Raw genomic sequence first — 10,357 nt, forward strand, 5'->3', positions numbered from 1 at the left:
CTTTTTTTTTAATAAAATGCTAGTTTCAATTTAAAGATATAAAAAAAATAATAATCTTAAAAAAAAAAAAAAAAAATCACTCTTTATAGCATATACTTTTAATCACAAAATAAGTTTTTTTAGAAGGAATAAAAAAATAATTAAGTTCCAAACTTTGTCCAATGAATTATATTCTAAAATAGATTTAATTGAAACCCAACCATAATAGAACTGTAATTTGACTTAAAAAGCATTAAATGCATCTAAAATCAAGGAAATAAATATTCTAAACCTACAATTTCAAAAATTACATAAAAATTAATAAATAACAAAAGTCTAATAGTAGAGTTTGTACTATATCAACCTCTAGCCTCTCGCCATTCAAATCTCGTATTTTTTTTTCATTAAATTTCATTTGTTTCTTTAATAGTTCCCTTCATTTTTTTTTTAAGTATTTTTTTTTTCAAATTGACCTTTTTTTATTTTATAAATTATATTGACTTATTTTGAGATATCCAAAAAAAAAAAACTCAATTTGGAATGATTGAAAACATTACTTGGACCAATATCCGAAAGGTTTTCGCTATATAATGTTGTTAGGTTCTAAAGGTTTAGCATTTATGTATTTAGAACTCTAATTTGTAATATTGGCAAACCATGATCAAAACAATATGTTTAGTCTTGTTTAAGCTTCTCAAAGTTGATTAATTATTGTAAAGTTGGAATCGAGAGACTGCAGATGCATTGGGGCATTTCGGTCTGGCTCGATCGATTCGAAGAATAGACTCGATCGATCGAAAGTCGACCAAATTGCTTTTTTGCAGTTTTTCCAACTCAGCCCTAATTCATTAAACGTTTAGGTTTTATGTTTTGCCCTAGGTATATAGGAAAAACCCTAGCCACGTTTTTAGAGTTGCTCTAATTGTATTGTTGCTCATAGATTGCTGTTTTTGTAAATCTCTTGTGAGATCTAGAGGAGTTTCCTTTACACAAAGTTAAGGGTTTTCAAGATAGAGATTACTTCAACATCTTGATGATCAACTCGGTTGCTATCATTGAAGCTTGAAGAATATCAAGCGTGGGTGCTTGTAGCTGATTGAAGAATTCGAGAAAGAAGGAGTCCGTAAATTCGGAGCTTGCACTTGGTCGTGTCAGTAAGTTCTACTAGTAGGTAGCATTAGAAGTCAAGTGGAGAGCTTGTAAGTCCTTTTGTATGAACTTCAATTCTTTCATAGTGGATTCAGTTTTGCCTTGAGGATCGGTGGGTAAAATCCTCCCCAGGTTTTTACCGGTTTGGTTTTCCTGGTGATCATATCTTGTGTTATTTATTATTTTGCTGCTATATATTCTTGATATGATTGTTTGATTGTTTTAACCTAGAATTGCTTAATTTACTAAGTAACAACTTGGCTAATTAACTAGCTACTCAATTTGTTGTGTGTTAAGGGGTCTAAAACCGTTCAAGTGGTATCAGAGCAGGTAGCTCTTATTGTTCGAGATTTTTTGATCTCTGAGCTGATCCTTAACCCCTATTGTTATGGAGCATGGACACTCTCTTGTTGTTCCTCCTCACTTTGATGGGAATAACTATGCTTATTGGAAAGTAACGATGAAAGCATTTCTGAAATCCATTGATGAGAGGGTTTGGAATTCCGTTGAATACGGATGGCAGAAGCCCACTACTCTAGTGAGTGAGTGGCAAACTTCTGAAAAAGAAGCAGCTGGCTTCAACAGCAAAGTTATGAATGCCACCTTCAATTCTGTTTCTATGGAGGAATTTAAGAGGATCTCTAATGTTGAGGTTGCTCATACTGCTTGGAAAATCCTCCAAACTGTGCATGAAGGCACAAAGGCAATTAAGATAAACAAACTGCAGCAATTAACTTCTAGGTTTGAGAGCATTAGGATGTTTGATGATGAATTCTTTGTGAATTTTATGCCAAATTGAATGATATTGTTAATTTTGCTTTTAATTTGGTGAAATTTATGATCAACCTAAAATTGTTAGGAAGATACTTAGATCTTTAACTGAAGACTTTAGACCCAAAGTGACTGTCATTACTGAAAGCAAGGATGTGGACTCCATCCTGTTGATGAGCTTGTAGGATCTCTTCAGTCCTATGAGTCTGACCTACCCAAAGCAAACAAATCCAAATCAATGGCTCTTAATCTGTGATGATGTTGATGTTGGTGGATTTGATGATGAGCTCTCTGCTACTAAGATAGCTTACTTGCCAAGAATTTTAGAAATTTTCTGAATACTAACAGAAGGGCAAGAGGTAAAATTTTTAGAGGTAAACAATTTTTCCTTTCAAATTTTATTATTAAATTTCAAATTTCTCTAAATTATTGGTTATGTTAATTATAATTATGATTAAAGTTTTTTAATTATAGTTTTGGGAATATTTTATTCTTGAATTATCTTACTCAATTCACATTCAAAATAATTCCCCCTCTTTCAAATAATAAGGTTATTTTTTAAAAATATTAAAAAAAAATGAGTTGACTAGTTGCCTACAATAAATAAAAATTTTAAAATTAAAAGTTCAATATGCTATAGAAAACTTATATTCAAAAAGAAATCTTTTTTATTGAAAATTGTGTCACATCTTGTAATGTAGGATTCGAACTTTTCCTTGTAATTTTTTAATTTTTAGATTGTAACTAGAAATCAAAGTCCATAAAGGCTTGGTGTAAACTCCCTTTACACCCTCCAATAGCAAAATGTCACATCATAATTTTACTAATATAATGGAATAAGTCATGCCACACACGATCAATTCTCCTTAATATGCATAAAAAAAAAAAATCCAACCCTCCAACCTCCAGCAACTAGAGATACCAATTTGTTGAGAATAGTAGAAGTGTAAATATCTATTTGTTATGTGTAGCGAAATACTTTTGGGTTTATGCAAAATAGAAATAAAAAGACAATAAGCAATCACATAGGGAACACAAAAATTTACATGGTTCGGCTTTTGGCCTACGTCAACGGGTGGCGTTGAGGAGAAAGTTTCACTAACAAAAGAAGGAGATTACAAAGATAGTACCAAAACACTCTCACAAAGCCCAAACCCCAAATACACCTAAAGAGCTCTCACTCATCAGAAGCACATGACTAGAGAAACCTAAAAATCTCTAGAACAAAGTATCGCCTTAGAACTCTATACAATATGTGGCTCTCATAGACCCTAAAACAATAGCCACATAACATCAATATATACACGCACACACTATGCTAGTCGGCTAAATAAGTTTTGCTGCATAAGAGACCAGGTGGTGCCAAATAACAATTCCAAGTTGAACTTGGATTTCCTAATATGGTTGGGTATTAGTTTGAAAGCAATCCAATAACAAGAGTCCTAATAGGATTCAACCACTTATTAGTGGGCCAAATGCAAGCCACACGTAACAAATCTCCACCTCGGCTTGAATTTGGTCAAGCCCCACAAACAAAATTTCTCCACCGCCAAACCAAAGCCCCTTAAGGGCTATCACAAACTGCAAACACAAATCAAGTCCAAGCAATACTTGAACTTGTCTAAAAGAGCTAGCTTGGTCATCATATCTGCTAGAATATCTGATATAGCAAGCTTTCTGGCTGCAATGGTGAATTGAGATACAATCTCACTAATTAAGTGATATCTGACATCAATGTGTTTGGTTATCCCATGATACATCTAATTTTTAGTCAAATGTATGATGCTCTAACTATCACAAAATACAATAGTATCATTCTGCTATAAACCCAGATCACCAACCAAAACCTTTAACCAAATAGCTATCTTCATTGCCTCTGTCGCCCATATACTTTATCTTTATAGTAGACAAAACAATCGTCGACTATAGCGTTGCCTCCCAACTGATGGCATAACAAAATAATATGAAGACATAAACTATCAGAGATCTCTTCTTATCCAAATCACCAGTAAATTTAGAATTCACAAATCCAACTATGTTATTACTATCTGTAGAAGCCCTATTATATACCAAGTCAACATCTGCAGTACCTTTCAAATATTGAAGAGGCACAATCTCTTCACCCTAAGCAACAATCCACAAAGCTTTAACCTCAAACTCCACCTGCTCACTAACACCGTGGTCTTTGACTGTCCCAATACTCTCTTTTATCCCCACAACCTATAATCTTTTATCCCCAAGCACAGCCTAGGAATATGCACTTATTTGCCCTCCACTCAAGTTAACCATCATTCACAGGAGCATAAATAGGAAAACCAAATACTCTCAAAATAGAGTAATCTGAAAGAGTACCAAACCATACCTCAAAAAGAGTCTTAAATTCAATGACATTTATTTGAGACCCATTTACCAAATAGAAGGTCATATTTATTGTTACAGCCCAAAAGTCTTTGGACAAACCAAATTTTAAGAGCATACAATGAGCCCACTCCAAAATAGTTTTGTTTATACGTTCTACAACCCCAATTTGTTGTGGTTTTCTTCTAACGATGCGGTGTCTCACTATACCTTCATTCTTGTAGAACTCATCAAATTCACCTAACCAATATTCCACATGAGCATAAATAGGAAAACCAAATACTCTCAAAATAGAGTAATCTGCAAGAGTGCCAAACCATACCTCAAAAAGAGTCTTAAATTCAATGACATTTATTTGAGACCCATTTACCAAATAGAAGGTCATATTTATTGTTACAGCCCAAAAGTCCTTAAACAAAACAAATTTTAAGAGCATACAATGAGCCCACTCCAAAATAGTTTTGTTTATATGTTCTACAACCCCAATTTGTTGTGGTTTTCTTCTAACGATGTGGTGTCTCACTATACCTTCATTCTTGTAGAACTCATCAAATTCACCTAACCAATATTCCAAACCATTACCTATCTAGAGACACTTAATCCTTTTACAAGCTTGCTCCTAAATAAGAGTCTTATATTGCATCAAGGTGACAAAAACAACACTCTTATATTTTAGAAAATACACCAAAAATTCTATCCTAAAGTTGAACCTACACTGCTTAACAAAGATGCAATGTTCACAAAAGTCCAGCTTCCCAATTTTCTAACCATTCAACAAACCTTGTTTTCTTAATATTGACACGCCAACATCATTCATATGCCCTAATCGCATATGCCACAAACGAGTATTATCTGAATTTGTATTTGCTGATGAAGATATTGTTGCAGCACCAACAATTGTACTTCCTTGTAGCATATAGAGACCATTCACCAAGTTTCCTTTGATGAAAGCCAGAGCACCCTTACTAATTCTCATAACTCCACCTTCAGCAGTGTATTTATACTCTTGAGAATTAAAGATACCCAAAGATAGAAGATTTTTCCTCAAATCTAGCTCGTGACAAACATTAGACAAAGTTTTAACAACACCATCATACATCTTAATTCTCACAATTCCTATCCCCAAGACCTTATAGGTCATATTATTTTCCATCAGAACTTCACCACCAATAATTGACCAATAGGTAGTAAACCAATCTCTTCTAGGAGTCATATGATAGCTGCAAGCCGAATCAAGAACCCTAGCGTCACCGAAGCAACCAGTAGATACTGATAAAGCTATGTCGTCACCCACAGAATAAACCTCTGCAATACTAGTTGCATTACTAGTATTTGAAGTACTCTTGTTCCCCTTTTTCTCTTTGAGTAGCGTGCATTCATTTTTCTAGATCTAGATTTTTCTCTATTATTACTAGACTTATTTTCATTGGATCTACTTTTGACAACAAGACCATTAGCTTGATTATTGCCTCAATTTTCAGAAACCATCTTCTTCAACTCTTTAGAATTCAACACATCTTTGACATAATCAATCAAGATAGAATCTCTTCCAGAACCAAACAACATGGTGTCGACAAAGTCCTCAAAAGAAGGAGGTAATGAACATAACAAAATTAGAGCATGATCCTCATCTTCTACTTTACATTCAATATTTTTCAAATCAAGAACAATTCTATTAAATTCATCAAAATGGTCAGAAATAGGTGTACCTTCTTTCATCTGAATGGTGTATAGCCGCTGCTTCATGCATAAGCGATTTGTAAGAGACTTAGTCATGTACCGACTCACCAACTTAAGCCATAATCTTGCAGCTATTTCTTCATCTACCACCTTTCTTAGAACATCATCTCTAAGAGACAACAGAATTGCACTATCTGCCCATTCCAAGAGATCTTTTTCCTTATCTGATAGCGTCGCTGGCAAAGCATTCTTGCCCTTTAGTGCTTTCCACAATCCTTGTTGCACTAACAAAGCACGCATCTTGACATGCCATAAAATAAAATCATTCTTCCTGTTAAATTTTTCATTCTCAAATCTTGCTGGCGACAAAACCTTTGTCGCCATACCAAAAAACCCAGTGAACCAATGACAACACAAATAGATCTGATGAACAATCTCAACCCAAAACAAAAGAACCCAAGGCTTTGATACCAGTTTGTTGTAAAAGCGGAAGCTTTAATACCAATATGTTGAGAATAGTGGAAGCGTAAATATCTATTTGTTGTGTGTGTAGCGAAATAATAGTGGGTTTATGCAAAATAGAAATAGAAAGACAATAAGCAATCACACAGGGAACACAAAGATTTACATGGTTCGGCATTTGGCCTACGTCCATAGGTGACGTTGAGGAGAAAGTTTCGCTAACAAAAGAAGGAGATTACAAAGGTGGTATCAAAACACTCTCACAAAGCCCATACTCCAAATACACCCAAAAAGCTCTCACTCACCAGAAGCACATGACTAGAGAAAACCTGAAAATCTCTAGAACAAAGTCACGCCTTAGAACTCTATACAATATGCGACTCTCATACACCCTAAAACAATAGCTGCATAACATCAACATATATATACACTATGCTAGTTGGCTAAATAAGGTCGACCAGGTGATGCCAAATAACAATTCCAAGTTGAACTTGGATTTCTTAATACGGTTGAGTATTAGTTTGAAAGCAATCCAATAACAAGAGTCTTAATAGGACTCAACCACTTATTAGTGGGCCGAATGCAAGCCACATGTAACAACATTCACATCTTGTAATGTAAGCATTTGAACTTTTCTTTGTAATTTTTCAATTTTTAGATTGTAACTAGGAATCAAAGTTCACAAGGACTTAGTGTACGTTTGACATTGGCTTAAAAAACCAACTTTTTTACTATTTAGCTTATTTTTGCTATTATTCATAGGTCCTATTATACTATTCCAATTATCTTTTATCTTTATCTATAGTACTTTTAATAAAAAAATTTCAGTTTCAATTAAATAAATTGTTCTCAAACGAACACTTGGTGTAAACTCTCTTTACACCCTCCAATAATAAAAAATCCAACCCTCCGTCCTCTAGCAACTGAGAAGCGGTCGGAGAGCTTCTACGTTCAGTTTGACGTCAACGGAAATAAGAGTCTCTGTTCACCGGATTTCTGAATAGTAAGGACTCCCGCCACCATGGCCTCCAATCGCCTCACATTGCCTTCAGATCTGTCGGTCATCGCCGTTAGCAAGCTCCTTGGTCTCAAAAGCGACGCAACAATGGCGGCTCCGACAATTGATCACTAAGGTGGGCTATGTGTTAATAATAGTAGTACTTTTAGTTTTAAAAGGGGTTTAGCCGTTTGGGTTTTTGGAATCCATGATTGTTGGGTTTGTTTTGTTATTCGGTTGGGATTGGGGAGAGAGAATATATGTAAATGTTGAGATTTTAGCCGCAGATATTTCAACGATTATTGGGGTTAGACGAGTGGGAGAATTTTATTGTAACATTATGGGCTTTTGGAGTTTGATTGTTTGTTAACAAAAGCTCTGACGTATTTTCCAAACAACAGCAGAGCTCCGACAGCTTTTTCGTTGGCAATGTTCCTGTCGGTTGGAGGTTAGAAGTAGAGCTGGGTTTTTCGTTTGATTGGTTTTTTTTTTAAAATTAAATTTAGTATTGAATGGGAACTTATCATGTGTGGCATGTCTGATTTGTTGATTGGTGAAATGCTGAGGTGGAATGATAATATTGGTGGGCATAAAGAGGAGAGTTTACACTAGGTTCTTATCAAATTTGCACTCTTTTCTTAAATGATATATAAGACCAAAGCCATGTAATTTTATAATTATTCACAAGAGATGTACATTCAATTTCAATTCATCAATAATATATGTATTTTTTCAATTTGTAATATCAGTAAAAACTCCACTATCTTTTGAGAGGCACAAACACTACTCCACCTATTCCTGCGGGTTATGCCAAACCATTTTGAGAGGTTGGGGTAGGAGGCTTGGTCTCTCATACCACTGACCCATAAAAAACAATCTGATGTGTTAAGTTGAGTTGGTAGGTTGGATGCACACCTCTAATATTACCTCTTTTAGGGCTATCCGCTGTAACCCACCACTCGACCCACTCGACATAACCAATCTCCAACCAACAATTGACTCAATTTGATTTGATCTCTACTTCAATCGACGGTTGGTGAAATTTTCTACCACCTGACTCCATTGCATTGAGTTTGGGTTAAGCCCAAACCTAAACTAACTCAACCCATGGACACCCTTACTTATTTTGCTATATAAGTTTTATAAATTAATTTGTCACAAATTTTTAAAAAAATACATTTATTTATATTATATTATTGAAGTGGTAATGTACATAGCACCGATTACATCTACATAAATGTGTAATAATTGTATAGTAAAATTTGTATTAATTTTTGTATTTTCCTTTTATGAATGGCTAATGTTAGGAACTCAATTTAGGTTGAAATATCATTTGGCATTTGCCTTGGAAAAAAAAAAAAAAAACCAAAAAATTTAGTGTCACTATACTTATTATTTGTAAAATTGAACCACAACCTAAAATATTTGTAAATTTGATTTGCTGAAAGACCATTATACTTAAAAATCTGAGTAATGACACACTTTGTACGCGCTTTGAAATTATGTTTTGAAAACATAATTTCAATCAAAATTGTAAAATCCTATTCTCAAAAAGGGATTTCAAAAAAAAAAAAAAAAAAGTGTACGGAGTATATGTAACAATGAGTATAACAAGATATTTCTTAAAAATATTCAATGAGCATAATTGAGCAGCACTTACAACAGCTTGTGTGAAGGACAAGTGCATGCAAGACATTCATGCCGTGCCTTCCAGCATAGGAGCAGTCTGGAGCAGCACTTAGTATGTAAGAAGCCAGGTTGTAGTCTTGTCTATCCACAGCGAGGAATAGTGCGGATTCCTTAGCCTTGTTTACCCGCATAGCTAGTTCTGCTGGATCATTCTCATTAATTAGTTCTTTCACAACATCGAATTTACTATATCGCACAGCGACGTGCAAGGCAGTATCCCCATCTTGATTCGCCATGCTCAGAAGCTGCCGTCGGCCACCAGTTACAAGATCCACTTTTCTGGCCTGATCTATTAGAAGCTTTACCATTGAAAAATCCCCTACCCTTGCAGCAAGATGTATCGGAGTATTGCCTTTGGAGTTTGTTTTTAAAACAAGGCTTGGATTTGAATTAACTATCTTTTTTGCAGCCTCAATTTTTTTGAATTGCAGTGCAACATGAAGAACAGTGTTCTTCTCGATTGTCACTTGGAGAAGGGTACTGCTATTGGGATCTGTCATAGTCTCAAAGAAACTTGAATCACCAGTGGAAGCAGCTCGGTACACATCAGGATTCATTGCGTATTGCCTTCCCTCTTCCATAGTCAGTTTTTCAATCTGTCTATCAGTGTGAAAAAATAAATAAATAAATAAAACTATTTTATAATATTTACTTTTTAAAAGGGCTAATAAAACTAGGTAATACTAAAATTTTTCAAACAAACACACCTTGCAACCAACGCCTTGCAAGGCAAACAAAAGGAGCAAAGAAATAGCAACCTGTTTTGCACAGAGGTAGAGCAAGGACAACAAACAAAATGAAGGCGAGACGTGGATTTTCTAACAAAACAAACAAGTGTGAAGAAAGAAACTCGTATGATTCTGAGGTACAATGATTGAATTGGGAGGTGGTGTAAGACTAAGGAGTGGGTTGTAAGAATGAAAGAAGTAAGGAAGACGAGTGAGGATTGAGGTGGAGTGCAGATTTAGGGGGAGAAAAGAGGGTATAAAAGGAAGAAGGAGAAGCAGAAAAAGAAAAGAATGTGTGAGGGGAATGTAAGTGGAGAAGAAAAAGACAGAAGGAGAAGGGGACCCAAAAAAAAAAAGGACGAATAATTAGGCAAAAAGGAGTTAGCGGGCCATGTGTAACTCCCATTAGTATAAAAAGTTAAAGGTCAATGTGCAAACTACATTCCTAAAATTTGGGTGTATTTGAATTTTACACTATAAAGTTTTAGAATATGAATTTTACTCTTGAAATTATATTTTACTTGCATCAATTGCCCTCTGACTC

The 10,357-nt window shown here is 34.8% G+C and overlaps 1 protein-coding gene across 2 annotated transcripts; it reads right to left on the reverse strand.

Annotated features, from left to right (window-relative positions):
• Nucleotides 1-8,990: 8,990 nt before the first annotated feature.
• LOC136066184 (uncharacterized) lies at nt 8,991-10,099 on the reverse strand. 2 transcript variants are annotated; one of them, XM_065770066.1, is made up of 2 exons: nt 9,793-10,099; nt 8,991-9,681 (listed from the first exon to the last, which is right to left on the reverse strand). In XM_065770066.1, the coding sequence occupies exon 2, from the start codon at nt 9,664-9,666 to the stop codon at nt 9,019-9,021; it is 648 nt and encodes a 215-aa protein (XP_065626138.1). In that variant the 5' UTR covers nt 9,667-9,681; nt 9,793-10,099; the 3' UTR covers nt 8,991-9,018. The 2 variants fall into 2 exon arrangements, with proteins under 2 accessions (XP_065626138.1, XP_065626137.1); XM_065770065.1 differs by having other exon boundaries at nt 8,991-9,685.
• Nucleotides 10,100-10,357: the final 258 nt, after the last annotated feature.

The sequence above is a fragment of the Quercus suber genome, unplaced genomic scaffold (genome assembly GCF_002906115.3).
Source record: "Quercus suber isolate HL8 unplaced genomic scaffold, Cork oak 2.0 scaffold_3B, whole genome shotgun sequence".
Classification (NCBI taxonomy): domain Eukaryota; kingdom Viridiplantae; phylum Streptophyta; class Magnoliopsida; order Fagales; family Fagaceae; genus Quercus; species Quercus suber.

What these genes read in the sequence shown, in the direction of transcription:
- LOC136066184 (XM_065770066.1), bottom strand. Translation starts at nt 9,666, where the DNA reads ATGGAAGAGGGAAGGCAATACGCAATGAATCCTGATGTGTACCGAGCT.